Raw genomic sequence first — 24,832 nt, 5'->3', positions numbered from 1 at the left:
CCCGTTCCCGCATTGCCTATGCCCCGCGCTGGCTGGGGACCCGGTGGCAGAGCGGGTGGAAAGGGATGGGACTGGAGCAACTGCATCGGCCTATGCACGACGCTTTCCTGTGGCCAAGTCCCAGGATAAAGATATAGGCTGGTGCCGGTCCCAGGCCGCTGGGCAGAGACTGGTGCAGTCCCAGCGTGCCTCCCTCGGAAGCCTCCTCTGTCAGCCCCCCCGTCGGAATGAGCCCACCAGCTGGGCTCGCTGGCCCTGTGCTCTCCCGCGCCGTTTCACTCTTCGCTGCTGGCAACCGCCAAGAGTGCTGTCTTCTTGGCGCGCGGCCGGGAGCAGGAGCCCGAAGGCTTCGACCGCTGGGTCCCGCCGCCGCTCTTTGTTTGGGCGCCGCCATCTTGGAACACGTGCGGGGGGGGGGTTGTGCAGGGGCCGACTGGCTCTTGCGTTCAGCCGGCCCCGCTTTGGTGGAGCTGCCGTCCTCTGACTGTTGCAGCGGCGCTTCCTCCAGCCGCTGCCTGTCCTGCAGCCTGACTCCCGGTACCTCGGGAGTGCTGTGCTGCTGCTCCACAGGGGCCTCCGTCGCGGCCTCTTATCCTCCTTCCGGTGCCTCGGAAGGTAGAGGGGGCCGTTCTTCGTTTTCTTCCCATCCTGGATCCTCGGCAGTAACCCCTTGTCGTTTTGGGGCCTGCAGGGAGGGAAGGGAAGGTCTTCTGCTGTCTGTTGAGGTTTTTTCTTTTTAAATAAAATTTTCTTTTATTCCTCTGGCTTGGAGCAGGAGCTCCAGAAGTCCTACCGAGCGCAGGGCTATGCAGAAACTGGAGAGGTCAGCCTAGGCCACTCCAATAGGAGCCACGCAACAAAAGAAATTTGCATAGCCTATCGAGCGAGCAGAGGCGTGACCTAACCAGTTCCTGGATGACTTCCCCCCACTGAAGGAGAACTCTCTTTTTCACACAACGGTCTCAAGTCAGGCGACTTATCTATTTTGTTGCCAAGAGCTTTTGAAATTTTGAAGTTTTGATTGAACTGGGAAGAGTTTATTACTAAAGGTCTCATGATGTATGGATTCGTAATTGAGACCATTGTGTGAAAAAGAGAGTTCGAAACGGTAGCTCTGGGGAAGTTCGTCCTTCATTGACTGTCTGTTGACGTCCTGCTGTGAAAAGAATAAACATCATGAAGTGATTATACATCGCATTACAGCATCTTTCATTATATGCACTGTTGCAGTATTTCTTCTATGTTTTGATATTGTCATACGGCTGCCCCTTCGTATTTTTCTACTGAAAGAACTTGTGACTGACCCAAGATCACCCAGCAGCTGCACGTGGAGGAGTGGGGAATCCAACCTGGTTCTCCCAGATTAGAGTCCGCACCCTTAACCACTACACCAAACTGGCTCTCTGGTTAAATTGAACACATGCAACCAGGCTCAAGGTCAACCAAGCGAGTTTTGTGACAGAGAAAGGAATTACACATGGGTCTCAGCACCTGACCTGCTCAACCACCCGTGTCCTTAATGTTACCTGTATAACTGGAGGAGGTGTACGGAACAGTTTTGTGTTGCTGGTGAAGTCTTCCACACGCAGAGTGGCAGACATAATAATCAGCTTCAGTGGACGCCCCTTCTGTCAACATACAATCACAGGCTCTTCTTACACATGAGGCGAACAGAAGAAAGGACTTCGCTGGATCAAATCAAATCAAGGGCCCACCTAGTTCGGTGCCCTCACCCCCCCTTTGGCCAACCAACTGACCTGGAGTCGCCCACAAGCAGGGCACAGTGACAACACCCTTCTTCTGCTATTGCCTCTCAGTAATTGGTATTGAGAGGTAGACTGCGCTTGAACGTGGAGGTTCCACTCTGCCTGGCAGTGACTAGCATCAGCTTCCTGTGTAACATTCCCTGTATTACTTCAGAAGCACATTTGTCTTGCTATAAGGGATTGTGAGGTGGAGCAGAAAAGCATACACAAACAGAATTGTCCTGTTTGCAACGGTTTGGGATCCTGTGGTTCTTTTAGCTGAAAGAAGGGGATTTCTGTCAGGCAGAATGGAACTTTTTCACCTTCCCTACCCCAGTGTAGCAAGAAACGCTTCCTGAGAAGCTGCTCTGGGGGACAAGGAACTCTAAGGAAAAGCAAGAGGGGGAAACTGGGGGGGGGGGGGAGAGATCAGTGAAAATCACCTCCGCCCAGGGCTATTTTGGGGCAGGAACGCACAGGAACGGAGTTCTGGCTGGCTTCAGAGTTGGCCATGCCCACTACAGCCAAAACCTCTGCGTGTGTGGGTACAGGGCGAAGGCCTGGAGAGTAACCCCCCCCCCGGCGACTTCAAGGCCCTGAAAGGATCGGGGAGGCATTTAAATGCCTCCCCATGCCTTCCCCGGCCTGTCCAAAGGCCGGCTTGCTAGGTCTCCCAGGGCGCCCCGGCAAGCCAAGGGAAGGCATGGGGTGTGGTCTATTATGCTAATGAGTTCCTGCTGGGCTTTTTCTACAAAAAAAAGCGCCCTGCCTCCGCCCTTCCATTCACGGAATTCTGCCATCGGATCCAACCCACGGGTTCCATCTCAAAAAAACAGAGAAGTGAAAAAAGTAAAATAAAAACGCCCTTGCTTTCTTACCTACCAGCTTCCAAGCACTTTAGAAAATTAAAAATTACTAAGAGGACATGTTAAAAAACAACGGTGAATGCAAACAAAAACAATGGTGTATGCCCATGATACAGCTGTTAAAAAACTTTTTTTTTTTGCCTTTAAGTCACAGCTGACCTATGGCAACTCCGTGGGTTTATCAAGGCAAGAGATGTTCAGAGGGGGTTGGCCATGGCCTTCATCTGCGGAGAGACCCTCCACTTCCCTTGGCGGTCTCCCTTTGACCAGGGCTGAACCTGCTTAGCTTATGAGATCTGTCGAGATCAGGTTAGGGCGAAAAACCTAGTTATGTCTGGCTAAACGAAGGGTCAGATGAAACAGCTTTCACCTGACCCTTGGCAGATAATGAAGTTAGAACGAGAAGAATGTGTCTGGGGACACTTCACCACAATCACTACAGCCACTGTCTTTGTAGCCCCCGCCTAACCATTCACTCATTCACACGGTGTTCTGCACCCATGCCGGACATGCTGTGATTCCTTCCCCTCTAGAAAGCAGAAGAATTTTGGATTCTCCCTCACATGATTTCTTTCTTTGCAGAGAAAGTAATTTTGTAAACAGTGAAATAAGCAAGAGACAAGGCAGGCTTTGCTGTGCAGCTTTTGGGAGCACACAGCGGCTCCTGTGCGTTCACACCAGTGCAAGGTAGTCTGCCACTGGACAGGGAGGCTCCATTCTGCCGAGAAGGTCCCAGACATAAAGCGTTTGTCCGGCACATAACCATACCTTTCCGATTCTCCTTACCTTGGCCCGAAGGGGCACGATGCGAGACAGGAGGCCAATGAGGATATCCGTGTACACGCTTCTTTCGTGAGCTTCATCGAGAATAACGACGCGATACTTGGACAGCAAGAAATCCTGAGGGAACAGAAAGGTGGAACTGAGAAATTCCACTCCCACCTCTCAATGCTTGACCAAATCCACTGACCAATCCAACCCAAAGCTTGAGCGTGCTTCATCCCAGCTGCTCCCCGGGCATTTCTTACCAAGCCTTCCTAATTATTAGTTAAGCCTAGGGTCCCTAACACAGGGCCTACGTGTCCCATGGTGCCCATGGACATCTTTTCTGGCACCTCCCACGTGTTTTTAGGAAGTGGGCCGCCCCAAACGGAGCTTGTGGCTAGTAAAGCCTCTGATTAGCCAATGGGGACTGACTGGCTGAGCAGATTTTTTAAAAAACTGTTTTGGTGGCAGCTGCCACCACAGCACAAGAATCTTCACTGTGTGACTGAAGGTAAGTCATGGCAGACATTTTGTGGCTGACTCCACCTCCTGCAGCAGCCATTTTGTGGCTGCGCGACCGCACTGTGTCAGAATTCAAACAGTGCCCGCAGGCTCAAAAAGGCTGCAGGTTGCTGAAATTGGTATATAAATTGTATCCCTAATACCTGTTCTGGTTCTGCATTATTTTTGTGTCTGAACTGCATTTTGGAACATTTTAAAATTTACGGATTATTTCAATGTGCTGAGAACCAACTTGTTTTATAAATTATTTCTCTACCAGATTCAAGTGGAAGAAATAATTCAAGTTGGATCCAATTGTAGGTGTCAGTTTGCTGGATAAAGCCCCGTTAGGTCCTGTGTTGATTTCTTCTTCTTCTCTTGGTTTATTTAGCTTATTTTTTGTTATAGCTTTTATATGACACTGTGATAATTTAAATTTGTAAAATTTTCCTGTTAATAAAGGGGGGGAAAGGTTGGGGGTCCCCCAGCTAAGCAATGAAGAAAGATGAGCTTTGCAAGAGATAAGCTGCTTTCTAAGTTGTTGGTACTCCCTTCCACAGTGGATCTAACCACTGGGAATCCAGCTGACACCCGTCTGTACAACTTCATCCTGAATTCTGGATGGGTCGCCATGTTAGCCTGCCTGTAGCAGTAGAAAAGAGCACAAAATCCAGGGGCACCTTAAAGACTAACAACATTTGTGGCAGGGGAGGAGCTCTCGTGAGTCACTTCTTCAGATGCGTGTCTGAAGAAGTGAGCAGTGAATCATAAAGTCACACAGGCTGGAAAATGCGGGGGGGGGGGGGGGGCGGCTTGCCCCGGGTGCTGCTTGCCCCGGAGCAAAATAACGCGTGGCTGCGCGATCAGACATCCGTTTGAGGTCCTGTCGAGGTCCCGTGGTTAGGGGGGAGGTACCGATCACACCACAGGCAAAGAAGCGGGGCGGCGCGGCAAACGGAGTTGTGTGTGTGTTGGGTTTTTTTTTAACTGAAGTGTGCGCATGTTTCATTGGGTGCTTGTGTGCATCCCATGGAGACTTGGGGGGAAAAAACCCTTTTTGCAAGGGGACATGGGCGGGCGCTGGATGCCACCGGAAACGCGATCAGATGCCTGCCCTTGCCCCGCAGTTTCCAGAAACTAGTACCTCGGAGGTACTAGTTTTTTACCCCGCATCTTCAGCGGGAAGCCTCGGGTGAGCCACGGGAGCTCTACGCTTCCCAGATGTGGCGCTGTGATCCGCCTATCTTCCGTCTCTGTAGCGTGGCTAATGCTCCATGTGACCGCAGCCGAAAGCTCATTCTTCGTTGTCGTCCCCTGCCATGAATTTTGTTTTTCTTTAAGCTGCTGCTGGACTCTCACTCTGCCCTGAATTCTGTCTGCGTCACGCTACAAGGTGACAGGACGTGGAAAACCCTTTCCCCAACACTCCCAGTTAATTTCATTCTTGACGGGAAAAAACCCTTACCTTCTGGATTTCTTTTAACAGAACACCGTCAGTCATGAATTTGATGCTGGTCTCGGTGGTCACGTTGCCTTCGTAACGGATCTGGTATGAAACGGTCCTGGGTGTGGGAGATCAAGGAAGTTCAGTAGCAAACAAAACACAACTCTGGACACAAAGGCATTCCTTGGAAGTAAAGCTTGGAAGCATTTCGGGCAGCGTTGAAATATGGAAGAGGAAAATTATTTCTAATTTGCCACTAAAGCCATGTTGGGGTTTTTTTAAAGGGGCTTTGAGGGACCCTCCCCTTCCCAAGAGTATTTTCCCGGCAGCCAAGAAATCCACAACAGATGCAATCTCCACACAGAGCAACTCTGGTTAGACATGTGTCAGAATATTTGTTCAGACCAGGGCTTGACCCTCTGATGTAGCATTTTCTGACTCTGGACTCATAAGAATATGAGAGAAGCCAACATTGGATCAAGCCAAAGGCCCATCCAGTCCAACACTCTGTGTCACACAGTGGCCAAAGATACCAGGTGCCATCAGGAGGTCCACCAGCGGGGCCGGGACACTAGAAGCCCTCCCACTGTTGCCCCCCGCCCAAAGCACCAAGAAGACAGAGCATCACTCGCCCCAGAGCCCCTATCTATACCTTGTGGCTAACAGCCACTGATGGACCTCTGCTCTTAAGAGCCTAAGAGAAGCCATGCTGGATCAGGCCAGTGGCCCACCCAGTCCAACACTCTGTGTCACACAGTGGCCAAAAATACCAGGTGCCACTAGGTCCAGCAGTGGGGCCAGGACACTAGGAGCCCTCCCACTGTTGCCCCCCCCCCGCACCAAGAATATGGAGCATCACTTGCCCCAGACCGAGAGTTCCTATCTATACCTTGTGGCTAATAGCCACTGATGGACCTCTGTTCCAGATGTTTATCCAATTCCCTCTTGAAGCTGCCCATGCTTGTAGCCACCACCACCTCCTGAGGCAGTGAATTCCATGTGTTAATCTTTCTTTGGGTGAAGAAGGACTTCCTTCTATCCGTTCTAACCCAACTGCTCAGCAATTTCATGGAGTGCCCACGAGTTCAAAATCGCTGCGAAGTATTCTCTGAACAGCGATCTGAATAAAGCGACTGTGGAATCTGGGGTATGGTTTACTACATATTATAGCAGAAAAATGGGGCTGACCTCAGAGCAGAGATTGGATTTATACCCCGCCCTTCACTACCCAGAGGATTCTCAGAGCGGCTTACAAACTCCTTTCCCTTCCCCTCCCCACAACAGACACCCTGTGAGGTAGGTGGGGCTGAGAGAGCTCTGACAGAAACTGCTCTTTTTTCAAGAACAGCTGTGCCAGAACTATGGCTTGCCAGCCAGGTCCAAGTGGAGGAGTGGGGAATCAAACCCGGTTCTCCCAGATTAGTCCGTGCACTTAACCAGTTTGGTGTAGTGGTTAAGTGTGCGGACTCTAATCTGGAAGAACCGGGTTTGAGTCCCCACTCCTCCACTTGCACATGCTGATGTGACCTTGGGTCAGTCACAAGCTCTGGCACAGCTGTCCTTGAAAAAGAGCAGTTTCTGTCACAGTTCTCTCAGCCCCACCTACCTCCCAGGGTGTCTGCTGTGGGGAGGGGAAGGGAAAGGAGTTTGTAAGCCGCTCTGAGACTCCAAGTGAAGGGCGGGGTATAAATCCAATCTCTTCTTCTTCTACACCAAACTGGCTCTGTAACCACTCATTCTGCAATGTGATCATCACTGAAACATGACCCTTCTCCAACAAAGCCAACTGCAAGTACTAGGTCATCTCTCTGCATTGAGAAAAGCAAGCTTGCAGGGTGCTTTACCTATGTGACAAATTCATCTCCTTTGCGACACGCTGGGACATGGACACAGCTGCAACACGCCGGGGTTCTGTGATGCCGATGATACCATTGGAGCTGTAAGGAAAATCAAGAAAAGATTGCTATAAGGGGGAAAAGAGAAGAGGAGATTGGATTTATACCCTATGCTCTTCACTCAGAGTGGCTTACTACCTCTTCCCTTTCCCTCCCCACAACACACACCTTATGACTGGTGGGGCTGAGAGAGTTCTTTCGAGAACTGCTTGTGAGAGAACAGCTCTGAAACAACTTGTAACTGACCCAAGGTCATACCAGCAGCTGCATGTGGAGGAGTGGGGAATCAAACCTCGTTCTCCCAGATTAGAGCCCACGCTCTTAACTACTACACCAAGCTGAAAGAGTGCTTCTCTACTTCCCAGTCCCTTTCCCCTGACTGTCCTTATAAGAGCTTTACAATCCTCAGCCAAATCGACAGCTTTCCCATCCCTCACAGCAGCTGGACCGCTAACTGTTTCACCTCCTCCATCCCCTGACCAACCAAACATTCCATGACATAACACCCAGTTCAGCCAATTGGCATCCGAGGAGTCACGTACGACAAGCCTATTAACAATACAGATCGTGGGGAGAGCACAAATCTCATCACATACCTGGCATAGCCTGCTTCATAGAGAAATTGGGGCACTTGAGTAGTTTTGCCGCTGCCGGTCTCTCCACATATAATGACCACGGGGTTCTCGTTAATGGCTTCCATGATGACTTGCTCTTCGGCAAGGATCGGGAGCTTCAGCCTGGCTTCCTTTTGGAACAAAAAAGCACTTCCACGTCACACATTTCATAGAAAGCCAGTAGCATAGTGCTACTGTGGAGGTAGTGACAGACTTCACGTTCCTGGGATCCCAGATCACCGCAGACTGTGACAGCGGCCATGAAATTAAAAGGCGCCTGCTCCTTGGGAGGAAAGCGATGGCGAACCTAAACAGCATGATAAAAAGTAGAGACATCACCCTGCCAACAAAAGTCCGCATGGTCAAAGCAATGGTATTCTCAGTAGTCATGTATGCCTTCGAGAGTTGGACTATAAGGAAGGCCGAGCGCCGAAGAATAGATGCTTTTGAACTATGGTGCTGGAGAAGACTCTTGAGAGTCCCTTGGACTGCAAGAAGATCAAATCAGTCAATCCTAAAAGAAATCAACCCTGACTGTTCCCTGGAAGGCCAGATAATGAAACTGAAGCTCAAATACTTTGGCCACCCAATGAGAAGGGAGCACTCACTGGAGAAGACCCTGATGCTGGGAAAGAATGAAGGTCAAAGAAGACGGGGACGGCAAAGGATGAGATGGTTAGACAGTCTCATAGATGCAACTAACATGAAATTGGGCAAACTTCAGAGGACGGCGGAAGACAGGAAGGCCTGGTGTGATCTGGTCCATGAGGTCGCAAAGAGTCGGACTCGACTGTGTGACTGAACAACAACAAGCATAGTGCTTAGTGTCAGACTACAGGTAGGGAGACCCAGGTCTGAGCCCCCCCCCCATGGAAGCCCTCTGGGTGACCTTGGGCCAGTTGCTTGCTCTTAGCCTAACCTACCTCACAGGATTGTTGTGAGGAGGGGAGTGGGGAGCCCTGAGCTTTTAAACAGGAAAGGCAGGATAAGGATGTTATTGTTAAACTGGGAGTGAGGGAATACGCCACCCTGAGCTTCTCAGAGGAAGAACAGGATAACGTATTCAAAAGTCCAAATTGCAAGATGTGATAGCACCGCTGTACACCGCATTGGTCGGGACACACCTGGAGTATTGGTGTGCAGTGCTGGAGGCCTCGCTTCAAAAAGGATGTGGACAGAATGGATCACGTGCAGAGAAGAGCGACGAGGACGATGGGGGGCCTGGAGACCAAGCCTATGAAGAAAGGCCGAGGGACTTGGGAAAGTTTAGTCTGGAGAAGGGGAGGTTGAGTGGGGACATGATCAATGTTCCCTCTAAGTGGTAGAGTCTTGTGAGCAGAATTTCTACTTTGTGAGCTACTGGCATTACAGTTGTGAGCAAGAGATTTGGCTGCTGCATCAATTAGTTGGCTCTGGAGCCATCTTTCCTGAGCTAAGACAAAAATGTGTGAGCCGGAGGCTAAAAAACGGTGAGCTAGCTCACACTAACTCAGCTTAGAGGGAACACTGGACACGATGGCTCTCTTGAAGTATCTGAAGGGCTGTCGTGGCTTAAGAGGAGGGCAAGGAGCTATTCCTGTTGGCAGCAGAGGAGAGGACTCGCAAGAATGGGTTTAAATTACAGGTTGAAAGGTACCAGCTGGATATTAGGGGAAATTTTTGACAGCAGGAGTTGTGCCACAGTGGAGTCAGCTGCCCAGGGAGGTGGTGAGCTCCCCTTCACCTCACATGTGATCAACTTTTTTGCACTTTGCACCTATTTAATGAGATAGATGTTTGCAACCATTAAGACTTGTTGTCCGAATTTAGAATTTGCTAGCCCTTGTGCTGTTAAAACTTGTTAGCCTATGTGCTTTACGGATGTTGGATAAGATTGATATCACAGCTAAACACAGTAAGACAACCAGAGAACTGAATTTGGTTGAAAAAGAGTTGTCTCGAAATGAACAACCACTCTCATTCACCTTCCATATTTGACGTCCTGTGTTTTGAAAACATAGAAATTATAAACATCATCAAGCGTCAATTCTGTACTAGTTATTATTGTCTATTCATTGTGATTTGTGAACTTTACAGCAATTTCTCATCATTATTATTGTACTGCTTTGAATTGCTGGTCCCCCTTGTATATATTTGTATATGAGCTCCCCTTCACAGTCATGGCTGGACATACCCTTGTCAGGGATGCTCTAGGCTGATCCTGCATTGAGCAGGGGGGTGGGACTGCTCTCCCACAGAATGGGACTTCCATCTGACACTTCAGGTGAACACATGGAACTGCCTCATACCCAACCAGACCCCTCGGTCCATCAAGGTCAGTGCTGTCTACTCAGACTGGCAGCCGCTCTCCAGGGTCTCGGGTGAAGGTCCTTCATGTCACCTACCAACTGGCCCTTTCAACTTGAGATGCTGGGGATTATACATCAGTGGCTATTAGCCACAATGTATAGATGGAACACAACGGACTGGGGCACTGATGCTCTGTCTTCTTGGTGCTTGGGGGGCCACAGTGGGAGGGCTTCTGAAGTTCTGGCCCCGCTGGTGGACCTCCTGATGGCACCTGGGTTTTGGCCACCGTCTGACACAGAGTGTTGGACTGGATGGGCCACTGGCCTGATCCATCATGGCTTCTCTTATGTTCTTATGTCTGGGGAAGTGACGCTCTGTCTTCTTGGTGCTTGGGGGGCCACAGTGGGAGGGCTTCTGAAGTTCTGGCCCCGCTGGTGGACCTCCTGATGGCACCTGGGATTTGGCCACCGTCTGACACAGAGTGTTGGACTGGATGGGCCACTGGCCTGATCCAACCTGGGACCTTCTGCATGCCAAGCAGACGCTCTACCACTGAACAACGGCCCCTCTCCAAGGTGTGGCAAAGTGGCACCGGGAAGAGGAAGGAGGAGAGGGGATTGTGATGAGAACTCAGCAGATACTGGAAGGGGTACACTGCTTCTTTGGATTGGCCCTGAATTCCTAAGCAGAGAACAACCTGTTCCGGCGGTGGTGGTGGTGGGGCACAGAAAAGAATTTTAAAGCAATCATTAAAGCATTAAAACATTTTGCTTGGAGCTGGACTAGGAAGAGTTAATAGATTAAAGCCGTAACGGCACAACATACATGGCAGAAGAACTATTAGAAGAAGAAGAAGAAGAGATTGGATTTATACCCCGCCCTTGTTTCTGTATCCATGAAGTATTGCCAAAAACTGATATTGTGGGGAAAATTTATAGTATCCAGAGCTAATATTGAGATCTGTGTACAGTGTAATAGGTGTGTTTATGAATGGAAGATCATTTTGATAGTTAAGTATTAGAGAGACTGAAGGGGGCAGTTAATAGTGGTGAGAAGCAGATAGATGCCTCTTGCAAAGAGACTTGGGAAGTACATAGACATCTGTATTTTTAGCACTTTTTCATTGTATACTTGAAAATGAGAATGAAAATTCTGAAAATAGGCATGTAACAGGAATATTTATTTATTTATTATTAAACTAGACTTACTAGGCCGCCCTTCCCTGGAGTGGGCTCAGGGCGGCTCACAACAAAATAATACACAGATCTAGATTTTAAAATAGAATTAAATAACCCGGCATATTTCCAGTAAATAAAAACACATCACCTTCAGGAGATAAGATGGCGGGAGACAACTCCCACGCCCTCCGCCTGCCTGGGGGGAGGGTTTCAAGGGATGGAGAAATTATATAAAGCTGCCAAAGAAGCCCTGCTGGTGACCTCAACCGAAGGCTCGGCGGAACATCTCTGCCTTGCATGTCCTGCAGAAAGGTAACTGCTCCCGCAGGGCATGGATGTCTTCCGGCAGAGCGTTCCACCAGGCGGGGGCCAGGACCGAGAAATCCCTGGCCCTGGTCGAGGACAGCCGCGCCTCTCTCTGGCCGGGGGCCACCGGGGAGTTCTTATTCCCTGAGCGCAATGCCCTTCCAGGGGCACACTGGGAGAGGTGGTCCCAAAGACATGTAGGTCCCTGACCACCAAGGGCCTTAAAGGTCAAAACCAGAACCCTGAACCTGATCTGGTGCTCCACTCTTGGCGCACCTGCGTTCCAAACTGACCTGAATCTCGGGAGCTCTGTCCACAGGAATGAAGACCGCAGGCTCCGAAGAGGGCTTGGAAGCTGGACCACGTGGCTTGGGCGTGCTGGGTGGATCCGTGGCGACATCTGTGGGCTGCTGGAGTGGTGCTGAAGCAACATTCAGGATCAACGGGGTGTCCTTTTGCGCCTGGTCTTCTGGCTCTGTTTCCTGCTCACTTGAGCCTTCCTCCTCCTCCTCCTCCTTGACATCTAGTTCAAGTCTGCTTATTTTCCTGTTTGCACCCCCAACGCTCCTAATTCTTTCTGGACAGGAGGCGCTCACTTCTTGGACTGTCCTAAAACAACAAGGATGGGTTTATTCTCACAGAATCAAGCAGCCTGAGACCCAGTCTGTGTCGCCTGCTGGATTACGAACGGTGTAGATCAAATGCAAAAGCAAAGTGCGTGTCTCAGCACGGATGCCCTTCACGGCACTGTATGGCTTCCAGTGGGGATGTGCCTCTGAATGCACGTGGTTCTGCAGGGAATGGTAAGGGGCTGAAATGGAAGTTTTTGAGAAGGAGAAAAAGGACGAGGAGACTGCACTTATACCCCGCCCTTCACTACCCTAAGAGAGCCAGTTTGGTGTAGTGGTTAAGTGTGCGGACTCTAATCTGGGAGAACCGGGTTTGATCCCCCACTCCTCCACTTGCACCTGCTGATGTGACCTTGGGCAAGCCGTAGCTCTGATAAGAGCTGTTCTTGAAAAAGAGCAGTTTCTGTCAGAGCTCTCTCAGCTCCACCCACCTCATAGGGTGTCTGTTGTGCGGTGGGGAAGGGAAAGGAGTTTGTAAGCCGCTCTGAGACACCTTTGGGCAGTGAAGGGCGGGGTATAAATCCAATCTCTTCTCTCCTCCTTCTTCTAAGGAGTCTCAGAGCAGCTTACAAACTCCTTTCCCTTCCCCTCCCCACAACAGACACCCTGTGAGGTAGGTGGGGCTGAGAGAGCTCTTTTGAGGACTGCCCTTGAGAGAACAGCTCTGCGTTAACTTGTGACTGACCCAAGGTCACACCAGCAGCTGCATGTGGAGGAGTGGGGGATCAAACCCGGTTCTCCCAGATCAGAGTCTGAGCTCTTAACCACTACCCCAAACTGGCTCTCACTTGAACCTTCCTCCTCCTCAGACTCGACATCTAGTTAAAGTGTATCTAGGGAGCGCAAAGCACAGGAAGACAGAGCAGAAGGAAAACTGGTGAAGGAAAGGGCCACAAAGTCACACACAACTTACAGCAGCCCTATACAGTTTTCAAGGCAAGAGACAAACAGAGGTGGCCGTTTGCCATGGCCTGCCTCTGCGTAGTGACCCTGAACGTCCTTGGTGGTCTCCCATCCAAGTACTAACCAGGGACGACCCTGCTTAGCTTCCGAGGTCTGACAAGATTGGGACAGACTGGGCCATCCAGGTCAGGGTACCGGATAAATCAGTGGAGCACAGAAAGGCTGTGAAGGGCAGACCACGGCTGCGACGCAGCCACGGTCAAACACGGGCAGTCATCACGCGCCAACATCTTACCGCTTCTGCTGGAACATGCGCTTTCCCATCCCCAGCTTAGACGTGGTATACAACAGCTTCATTTCAGATTCAGGAGCTTGGACTTCACTCAACTTCCTGAGCCACTCGGCACGCTATGATTAAAACACACACAAGAATAGCTGGTACCGCTGACGCCATAGGGCTGCGCCAGTCCCAGAAAACGAGTCCCGTCTCCAACACAATCCGCTCCCTCCACACAGGGGAGCACTTTGTCCAAGTGGCTGACAGGGCAGGGAACGCGCTGGGACTCTGTGAGAAATGAGTGCCCGATGCAGGAACGAAACTCAGCTTCTTAAAAATCTTGGCTGTTGTTGAAAACAAAAAAGCAAGTTCCTAGACCTCATGATTATATCACTCAGAATACTGACTGGTGATATACCGAATAAACTAAACTAAACTAAAAAAAACAACAACACTCAGAATACTGACGGTGACAACAACGGTAGATGAACTGAGGTTTCTACAAAAGGGGCTTATGTATCCTTGCCCTATTACTAGAGATGTAAGATTTCCAGAAATTTCGAAGCTATGGGGAAAACAACAGCAAAAAAACCCACACCTTTTTTCCAGTTTTGTTTTGGTGTGTATGTGTGTGTGGGGAGAAATTTCGGGCATGTGGGGGGGGGGGCTAAAATATATAACTAACATGAATGTGTTAGTTATAATTTAGTCGGCTTACGGAATTGTACTCCTGGACATATTCACAGCATTTAAAGATATATGTTTTCTATAAGAAATACCATAAGAAATACTTATACCAAATACTTGAGGAAGAATTGCAAACTACTGCACTCTACAGAGAGTGAATTGTCTGGACAGAAACTTTCTCACAGAATCACAACAGATAGGACAACCAGCATGTTTGGACATCAGGCTAAACTTAGTAACACTGAACTCTCAAATAATGTCTTATCGTTAAATACGTTATAGCACATTGACTGTTGCCATAATTACTTACATTTAAACAACGGAATCCTGAAAATACTGGCTATGTCCAGTGTTCCCTCTAAGCTGAGTTAGTGTGAGCCAGCTCACAGTTTTTTAGCCTCTGGCTCACACATTTTTATCTTAGCTCAGGAAGGATGGCTCCAGAGCAAACTAATCTATGCAGAAGCCAACTCGCTCGCTCGCAACTTTAATGCCAGTAGCTCACAAAGTAGAATTTTTGCTCACAAGACTCCACAGCTTAGAGGGAACATTGGCTATGTCTACAGTTTAAGAGGGTTTTTTCCAGTGCTTCCTAAAGTTTCCTAATATTTCCACTGGAAACATTGAGAAAGCTCTCGAATCTTTTTATTCTGTACATTTGGAACGAGTGAAATGCTTTGTAAGACAAGGGTTTTCTCATTCAAAATGAGAAAATATTTCATAGGAGGCGGCTGTTCGTGTTTTCCTAATTATTCCACTGGGAAAAAAATTAAATAAAAGGTTCTGGGGGAAAGAAATCATATTTTCCTTTTTAAAAAAACTGTTGTTCCCCCCCCCACCCCCAGGCCCTCACATTTCAACCCATTACATAAGTGGAGAAATCTGTGCAGAAACAGGCAAGATATGGAATTTTGTGTAACATATACCAATCACAGAATTTAGCTTTTGGATTGCTTGGGCAGAGAATCTTAAGGCCCCCTTCCAGTAGAGCACACAACAGCCTGGGAAATAGTGTGCATCGTCCACAGATCACTGCTCCACCCTGGTGGATGCCCACATTGCATACACGTGCTGAAAAAGGCCCTGGTGCGGTTAGGAAACACACGACGCCACCAGCACCCTAGATGACGTTAAGGAGACCGTTGGGAGCTGAATGAGAGACCTCCCAAGTATGTCCCCAGGTCAACCACCTTGGCGAATGTGCTGTTATCTCAACTAATAATTTTCTATTTGGAAGATTTATACGCCTCTCCAGACACCTGCACAAGGCAGATAAAACACACACACACACAGTTAAAAATCCAGATTGCTATAAAAGCACAATTAAAACTAACTCCACCAGCAACAAAAATATCCCAAGCAGCAGCAAAATGAAGAGCAAGTGAATTCAACAGGTGGCATAGAAAGCCACAGGTCAGGGGAAAAGGCTAAAACACAACGAAAAAGCAAAGTAAAACTTCAATACAAAGCCTGGGCAAACAGGAATGGCTGAGCTCGGTGCCTATTTGGCAGCAGGGCAGGCACCACGTGAGCCTTGAGGGAACAGCGTTTCCAAGAGAGGGTGCCAACAACAAAAAAGCCCTGTCTCTGGGCAATACCTTCGTACTTCAGCAGGGAGGAGGAGGAGAAGATTGGATTTATACCTCACCCTTCACTACCCGAAGGAGTCTCAGAGCGGCTTATAATCTCCTTTCCCTTCCCCTCCCCACAACAGACACCCTGCGAGGTAGGTGGGGCTGAGAGAGCTCTTTCAAGAGCTGCCTTTGACAGAACAGCTCTGCAAGAACTTGCAAGTGACCCAAGGTCACACCAGCAGCCGCATGTGGAGGAGTGGGGAATCAAACCCAGTTCTCCCAGATTACAGTCCGTGCTCCTGAACACGACACCAAACTGGGAGAGGAAGCCAAGAGCAAGGTCAGAGATGGTCTTAACTGGCAAAGCAGAAGGCAGGAATCTACTTAAGCTCCTCACGTTATTTCCTAAGCAGAGGTGCTTTTTGCACAGGAAGCACGTTCCTCATATGGAGCCACTCTGAGCTGTTCGCATGTCCGTAGAATTTGCTCTCAGTCGCATATGAAAATCACACAACCCTCCTCCACAGTTTCCAAACGCATATACCTTTTCTTTTTTCCCCTTCTGCTCCAGAACTTTCTGCAGAAGCTTCTTCCGCTTCTTGCTGAGGGGCTTCTTTTCTGGGTGTTTCTCGGACACCTTTTTTGGCCCTTTGGCCGTTCGTGGTGGAAGGACCAAGGCGTTGCTGGCGTCCACCCCTTTCAAGGTGGTTTCATCTGGACATGGGAGAGAAGACTTGGTTAGGTCACTGCGGCTTCTTGGAGCAAACACGGCGTCACTGAACATGCAGACTCGTTCACAGGGGCTCGGCAGGATACTGCAGGCACTTCTTCTGTAGCCAGGAGATCCTAAGATTGTCTGGCAACCAGAAGTTCTAGCTCTTTTTTTGCGTTATGCACCACTAGACTTGCACCACTAGACTTTTGCGTTATGCACCACTAGTGAACTAGACTTGTTTCAGAGGTGGTTTTCCATTGCCTGCCTCTGGGTCACAACTCTGGAGATGCTTTTAACTTAAGGAACATTTTATTGGGAACATTTGGCTGTACAATCTCAGGAGAATATATAGTTGACCAGAGAGAAGTACTACTGGACATGTGATTGCACTGGAGACTTCATTTGTATTTTTGTATTTCTTTTCTTTGCCCAGTGGTTAAACTTTGGAACAATTGTTTTCTGGTCTTTATTTCATATTTTGTATATGTATGATTGTATATATTTTTACATATCAGCCAACATGTTCTATTTGTATTAGACCTCTGAGGAAGGCCTGTAAAGGCCAAAACGCGTTAGGTCTATTTCATTAGCCTTTGTATGTTTTTATATTTGTATATGAGGTATGAATGGGCCCTTATTTGTTACTTCAATTTGTGTTGAATAAATACATGTATATTTTTGTATGTTTCATAATTAGATTTTTAGAGTTGGCCCTCTTCTATTCTTGAGTAACCTTTTTAGGTTCTGAATTCTAGATTTTAGGTTCAGGTTTTTTCCCTTTTCTCTTTTTTGTCCTTCCAAATACTAGCCAAGGCCGGCTCTGCTTTGCTTCCAAGATCTGACGGGATCTGAACAGCCTGGGCTATCCAGTTCAGGACATCAGCTCCCAAACCAAATGCACATGCAAGATCAGAACATATTAAGGGAGGAACAGCATATAATTTTATCAGTTCTACATAACACCATTTTTCTAAGAAGCACAGGATGATATGCACAGGGGATACCTTCTCATCCACACAACAACCCTGTGAGGTCAGTCAGGCTGACAGAAACAGTGGATCCATGCTCAAGTCACCCAGCATGGCTTCAAGGCTGAACAGGGATATGAACCCAGGTCTAGAATCCATGTACAGCACTCTAGTGTTGCATTCTTGAGCCAGTGCTCATAAACCAAGTATGAGTGTGATGGCCTTCCTCTGATTTCTGTCCCCTGCATCTGGTATGTCAAAACCACAACGTGCCCACAGGGTGGTACAACCTTCTCTTTTAATAACACCCCAACTCGGGCACAAAGTGTGGGTCCAGTGGCACCTTTAAGACCAACAAGGTTTAGTTCTGGGTATAAGCTTTCTTCACCGGTGTGCATTCATGAAGTGTGCCTGCACACGAAAGCTTACACCCAGAATTAAACTTTGTTGGTCTTAAGGGTTCCACTGGAGTCAAAATTTGTTCTCTTGCTTCAGAAGACTTTCCCTATGAGGAAAGGTTAAGGCGCTTAGGGCTCTTTAGCTTGGAGAAATGACGACTGAGGGGTGACATGATCGAGGTTTATAAGATTATGCTTGGGATAGAGCAGGTAGAGAAAGAGGTACTTTTCTTCCTTTCTCACAATACAAGAACTCGTGGGCACTCCATGAAATCGCTGAGCGGTCGGGTTAGAACGGATAAAAGGAAGTACTTCTTCACCCAAAGAGTGATTAACACTTGGAATTCACTGCCACAGGAGGTGGTGGTGGCTACAAGCATGGACGGCTTCAAAAGGGAATTAGATAAGCATATGGAGCAGAGGTCCATCAGTGGCTATTAGCCACAAGGTATAGATGGGGCTCTGGGGCAAGTGATGCTCTATCTTCTTGGTGCTTGGGGGGCCAACAGTGGGAGGGCTTCTAATGTCCTGGCCCCACTGGTGGACCTCCTGATGGCACTGGTATTTCTGGCCACTGTGTGACACAGAGTGTTGGACTGGATGGGCCTTTGGCCTGATCCAACATTTGGCATCTCTTATGTTCTTATGTTCAGACCAACATGGCTCCGTACCCACTTGAATCTAACCCCAACTCAGGGTCACTCAATGAAAACCAAAGGGAACTCCCTGCCCCAAGAGCTAGGGATGGCTATGCCAGGGCTTTGAAACAGGGCCGCCTGCTGTCTTTTGAACCAGCTATCTCCTTAGCAGCGATCTGACCTGTACCAATTGATCTGTAACCATAGCTGTGCTATGGAAATCTCCTGCTGATTTCTGCACATCACACTTTGGTTATGTGGGGGGGGGGAGCAGATGAGTCAGTGTTTGGCTGCCCCTGTACTAGCTGGCAGCCTTCTTGGTTGTAAGGGTTAGGGGAGTTCACGGGGGGGGGGTGGGTCTCAGGTCCAGCAGTCACTGTTCGCTATGACAGCTAAGCAGAACCTCCATGTTCAGAGGCAGGCTATCTCCAACCTCCAGATGTTGGGAACAAACGACGAGAGGGCGCCTGCCTTCTTGCTCTTAGGGTTGCCAACCTCCCGGTGGGGGGGGGGGAGAAGAGAGATCTCCCTGGATTACAACTGATCTCTAGACAAAGATCGGTTCCCCGGGATAAAACAGCTGCTTTGGAAGGGAATGGCAAAATATCCACGCCCCAAATCTCCAAGGGATTCCCCATCCTAGAGACGACAACCCCGCTTGCTTTGCTGGGAAACAGGGCTAGCGGACCACCTTAAAGCCTGAAGCCGCGGGACTCCCCTTGCACGATTTTTTGCCCGCTCGTGGGGACGCATCTGATGAAGTTTAACCGCGTACAAAGGAAAACTATAACTACGTATCTTAAATAACAAAAAAAGGGGGTGTGCGCGCCCGAATCTAGTAACCCGCCCCAATAAAAACGCTACCCAGGGCCGAGCTTACCCCCCAGTTCCAGCTGCACGGTCTCCTGAACTGGCACATCCCGCTGCCCGGATTCGTCCGGCAAACGCGCCTTCCAGTTATGCCTCTTGCGAGCTTTACCCATCGCGGCCAAACACAAGACAGCGACCCACGTGGAGCCCCGAGACGCCAACAGATCCGGCACTTCCGTCTCCCTGCAAGTCTCGCGCGAGCCAGGCAGGGAAAGGTCACGTGTCTGGATATGCAAATTGTGAGAGGGAGGGGTCAGCGGGGAGGGCGGGGATGAATGCACCGAAAGGTTCCCTATCTAGCCAATGGGGGAAGCGTCTAACTACTAACTACAATTCCCAACGTGCAAAGATTTAAAGAAACAGAGCTATTAACGGTTCTATATTACTGTCTCAGTAAAATCTGAAGGGGGTAGCACAGAAAATGAAAATATTCCTGAAGCAAGCAGTGCCCTTAAAGAATAAATTATATTCTTGCACCATTCGGGTTAAAAAGGTAAAGGTAAAGGTTCCCTTGCTCGAAAGCCAGTCGAATCCGACTCTAGGGTTGCGGTGCTCATCTCCGTTTCAAAGCCGAAGAGCCAGCGCTGTCCGAAGACGTTTCCGTGGTCATGTGGCCGGCATGACTAAACACCAAGGCGCACGGAACGCTGTTACCTTCCCACCGCAGTGGTACCTATTTATCCACTTGCAATTTCTTGCTTTCGAACGGCTAGGTTGGCAGGAGCTGGAACTAGAGATGGGAGCTCACTCAGTCATGCGGCACTCGGGTCTCGAACTGCTGAACTACCGACTTTCTACAGCCTGCTGTTCAGTGTCTTAACCACTTGAGCCACCGCCGCTCCACCATTTGGGTTACCACAGCTTAAAAAGCAAAAAAGAGGACGTGTTTTCCGACTGACGACTTGTTCAAATAAGTAGTGATCACAATGACAAATCTCATGTTAAATAGCCCTACTACTAACTAGGAATATTCCTCTTCCAAAAGGTGGAAGAGATCATAACATTCTTCAGAGAAGAAAAATGAATGATAAGATTGCCCATTACAAACAATGGGAGATGATGGGAATGCCCAGTGGATAAAACCAGAATCAGGAATACCAATTGACCTGTATGTTGGGCTCCATTGAAATACATTAAGGCAGGCAAAAGCTGCAAGAGAAACGCACAACAAATGTAGATCTATGGTCTCTGTGCCCAGGTAGACTTCGTCGAGACTAAAATGACTGGCTCCAAAGTACAATAAATCTTCTCCAACTGCAATGATAGCTCTCAGAATGTAAAATCCAACTCTTCTTCCTCTTCATCCTCCTCCTCTTCTTATGACAACCTATCAGCAAAGGATGAGATGGTTGGACACTGTCATCAACGCAACGAACATGAAATTGAGCCAACTTCAGAGGACAGCGGAAGACAGGAGGGCCTGGCGGGAGCTGGTCCATGGGGTCGCGAAAAGTCGGACTCGACTGTGCGACTGAACAACAACAACAACAACAACAAATCTGGGCCCAGAGACCATAGATCTAATTTTTTTGTGCATTTCCCTTACTTTTACCTGCCTTAATGTATTTCAGTGTAGCAGACGAGTTAATTGGCCTTCCTGGCCCCAATGACATCCAATGGGCATATCATCATCTCCCATTGTTTCCCAATGGGCAATCCGGTCATCTGTTTTTAGTACATCTTGCCTTGTGGCACGCTTCGCCCTCATTTGCTGATGAACTGGCATAAGCCTGTAAGGAGAAACGATCCCTATATTGAGCTTCATCCCTATAGAATCAATACTGCATACAGATCCCAACGCAGCATGTTCTTACAGGAGTCTCCATGGGAAATTTTGCTAAAGAGCGCATACCTTTTAATCTGTTACTGAATGCTCAGGGTGTTTAAAATGCTCCCCTGCTGTCCTGAGTTTCTAGCATTCCACACAGACATCTCCCAGGAAGTTACTGCTGCTGTTGTTCAGTCGCACAGTTGAGTCCGACTCTTCGCGACCCCATGGACCACATCACGCTAGGCCCTCCTGTCTTCCACTGTCCTCCGGAGTTTGCTTAATTTCATGTTCATTACATCAATAACACTGTCTAGCCATCTTATCCTTTGCCGTCCCCGTCTTCTTTGACCTTCAGTCTTTCCCATCATCAGGGTCTTCTCCAGCGAGTGCTCCCTTCTCATTTGGTGGCCAAAATATTTGAGTTTCAGCTTCAGTCTCTGGCATTCCAGGGAAAAGTCAGGGTTGATTTCTTTGAGGATTGACTGATTTGATCTCCTTGCAGTCCAGGGGACTCTCAAGTCTTCTCCGGCACCATAATTCAAAAGAATCTATTCTTCAGCGCTCTGCCAGTTTGGTGTAGTGGTTGAGTGCGTGGACCTCTAATCTGGGAGAGCCAGGTTTGATTCCCCACTCCTCCACTTGCACCGGGCTGGATGACCTTGGGCAAGCCATAGTTCTGACAAGAGCTGTTCTTGAAAAAGAGCAGTTTCTGTTAAAAGCTCTCTCAGCCCCACCCACCTCACAGGGTGTCTGTTGTGGGGAGGGGAAGGGAAGAGAGTTTGTAAGCTGCTCTGAGACACCTTTGGGTAGTGAAGGGTGGGGTATAAATCCAATCTCTTCTTCTTCTTATAGTTCCAACTCTCTCAGCCATACACTACTACTAGGTTCGCCATCGCTTTCCTCCCAAGGTGCAGGCGTCTTTTAATTTCATGGCTGCAGTCACTGTTACATGTTACACTGTTACATATATGTACTGAACTGCCCAGTTAGAATTCATACGTAGCTTTGAGTTTCTGGACTGTTCCCTCTAAGCTGAGTTAGTGTGAGCTAGCTCACAGTTTTTTAGCCTCTGGCTCACACATTTTTTTCTTTGCTCAGGAAGGAGGGCTCCAGAGCAAATTCATTTATGCAGCAGCCAAATCGCTGGCTCACAACTTTAATGCCAGAAGCTCAGAGAGTAGGATTTTTGCTCACAAGACTCCACACCTTAGAGGGAGCATTGGTGTTGAGAGTGATTAATGGTGGTCAGCTCCACGCAGATCTCCCTTCCTTCTGGCTGGTTTACTGTAACTGGAAAGGCATTAGAATTGAAGGCAGGAAAAGAGGGAGACCCATCATGACATGGACGGACTCATTCAAAGAAGCCACGGTCCTCCCTTTGCAAGACCTGAGCGAGGCTGTGAACGAGAGGGCGTTTTGGAGGGCATTAATTCATATGGTCACCCTACGTTGGGAGCAACTCAACAGCACTTAACACACACTGCTATCGTGTCACCCAAGTGGTCCATACTTAACGGGGGATGGAGTCCTTTGCTTTGGCCTTTTTATCCTTGCGCTTGGCATAGCAAGGTATAGCCTACTCTTGGCTTGGCTGGGACTTCTGCTGTCACTGTGTGATCCACTCCACTCACTTGCAGTGAAGCATCTCTCTGCTGTCCACAGGTGAGACGTTATGCATCTGTCAATGCTACAGTTTTTAATGAATTAGCTGTCTTGGAAACCATTCGTCTGAGAGGCAAGATATAATACTTTGTTCTAAAGGAGTCTCACACACACAGAGAGTCTAAAGGAGTCACACTCACATTGAGAGCCAGTTTGGTGTAGTGGTTAAGTGCACGGACTCTAATCTGGGAGAACCGGGTTCGATTCCCCACCACTCACAGCTGCTGGATGACCTTGGGCAAGCAAGCCATAGTTCTGTCAGAGCTGTTCTCTCCAGGAAAGTTCTGGAAAGAGCTCTCTCAGCCCCACCTACCTCACAGGTGCTGTCTGTTGTGGGGAGGGGAAGGGAAAGGAGTTTGTAAGCCGCTCTGAGACTCCGAGTGAAGGGCGGGGTAATAAATCCAATCTCTTCTTCTTCTTAGAGGGCTGGGTTCAGTGCTGAGCCGCAGGAACACCAAGTGCACTCTCCCATGTGAACTCCAAGAAGTCAGAAGGAGATTTGAGACTGGAAAGGGCAGCTGTGAAGGAGCTAGAGAATTCATGCCACAGTATTCCCCATTACTATCTATGGGTGCAAAAGTTGGACAAAGAAGAAAGCTGACAGGAAGAAAGTGGATTCATTTGAAATGTGGTGTTGGAGGAGAGTTGTGTGGATATTGTGAATTGTTCTTGTCAGGGGTCATTTAGTAGAAAAAGGGGTGCAGAAGCTCATTAGCATAACTTATTTGCATATGCCACACCCCCTGGCATCACTGGAAGTGTTTCAGAAGGCAACACCCACCACTCAGGCTCCACTGGGTTGTTTCGGATTGCTAGCTATTGGGGGGGGGAATGGGGGGGATGCAGATCTGTCCTCACAGAGGAGGGAGAGCTTGTACCTGAATAAAACTTGGCCTTAAAGGTGCCACTGGACTGTTTTGGACTGGGGGCGGGGCGGGGGGAGCTCTGCAACTTACCTGGCTGCTTCTTGCTCTGACTGAGGGCTGCTGGGAGCAGGGGGTGGGGCTTGTTACATGTGCCCGCCCCCTGGGCTCTTTACTGCTGGAGCTCCGCTCCTGTGCGCTCCTGCAGGAAATGACCCCTGATTCTAGATCAAATCAAGCCTGAACTCTCCCTAGAAGCTAAAATGACTAAACTGAGGCTATCGTACTTTGGTCACCTTATGAGAAGACGAGAATCCCTGGAAAAGACAATAATGCTCGGAAAAGCTGAGTTCTACAGGAAAAGACCCAGCCTGAGATGGATGGACTCAGTCAAGGAAGCCTCCGTTTGCAAGACCTGAGCACGGGACATTCATTCACAGGGTTGCCATAAGCGACTTGACAGCACTTAACACCCACGCCACGTGAGCAGCATGTTGCAGAGGCAGATGAATCTGTTGTGGTGGGCGAGGCTCGAATTTCCTTTCCGGGAACCTCTTCCACCATTACGGGTCTTGTCCAGCAGGGCAACCCAGCTGAGAGACGGAGGAGGCCCGGAATCCTCCAGAATATAAAAGGAAAGAGGCCATGGGCTAGAAAGTACGAGACAACCACGTTAACTACGAAGTTACAGTAAACATTTAAGCTTTAATTGTCACAACAACATAATTCAGTTGTGGAATTGGCCTACAAATATTCCGCTATAGAGAAGTACATTGATCTGGTAGTCCGATAATAAATAAAGGCAAGAATAACTGAATTTTAAAAAGAAAAGATTTGAGATCTTCATGGCCACAATTACATCAGTAGAATCTGTTTAAAGTTCATAGATTAAAGCAATACGTACACCATTTTCTTCTGAACATGATCATCATATTAACAGAAACACACAATTTTGGTATACAGACTTCTTTAAAAAACTACCTAATACTTTGAGATCAGATGTCCAAAACAGGATACAAAGTCACTATATTCAGTGCAGATAAACAGTGTTACGATCAATATGGTGGGTTTTTTTCCTGATTGATGACAGAACAAAAAGGTTTCTAACTGGCATTGTATCCCAATGGAATTATTAAGGGGAAAAAGAGATTAAAGTCACATGCAGAATACAGCAAAACGCCCTGTTCTCCAAAACAAAGAGGGGGAAAAGACCAACGGCCAAGATCAATCATTAGCTGCCAAATACACAAGATCAGAATGGCTCTCAAGTCACA

At 48.5% G+C, this 24,832-nt stretch overlaps 1 protein-coding gene across 1 annotated transcript in view; it reads right to left on the bottom strand.

Moving 5' to 3' along the window:
* Positions 1 to 19,400, bottom strand: part of DHX37 (DEAH-box helicase 37) — a 57,293-nt gene extending 37,893 nt beyond the window's left edge. The window contains exons 1-9 of the mRNA XM_015420854.1: positions 19,273 to 19,400; positions 16,218 to 16,387; positions 13,431 to 13,543; positions 11,897 to 12,212; positions 7,813 to 7,961; positions 7,166 to 7,258; positions 5,343 to 5,439; positions 3,398 to 3,511; positions 1,527 to 1,628 (exon numbers count right to left, since the gene is read on the bottom strand). Coding sequence (XP_015276340.1) covers positions 1,527 to 1,628; positions 3,398 to 3,511; positions 5,343 to 5,439; positions 7,166 to 7,258; positions 7,813 to 7,961; positions 11,897 to 12,212; positions 13,431 to 13,543; positions 16,218 to 16,387; positions 19,273 to 19,375 — 1,257 coding nt within the window. The 5' untranslated portion in view covers positions 19,376 to 19,400. The remainder of the gene's footprint in view (positions 1 to 1,526; positions 1,629 to 3,397; positions 3,512 to 5,342; positions 5,440 to 7,165; positions 7,259 to 7,812; positions 7,962 to 11,896; positions 12,213 to 13,430; positions 13,544 to 16,217; positions 16,388 to 19,272) is intronic.
* Positions 19,401 to 24,832: the final 5,432 nt, after the last annotated feature.

Source organism: Gekko japonicus, unplaced genomic scaffold (genome assembly GCF_001447785.1).
Source record: "Gekko japonicus isolate JY-2015 unplaced genomic scaffold, Gekko_japonicus_V1.1 scaffold2186, whole genome shotgun sequence".
Classification (NCBI taxonomy): Eukaryota; Metazoa; Chordata; class Lepidosauria; order Squamata; family Gekkonidae; genus Gekko; species Gekko japonicus.
This window is presented reverse-complemented; position numbering and strand designations above follow the sequence as displayed.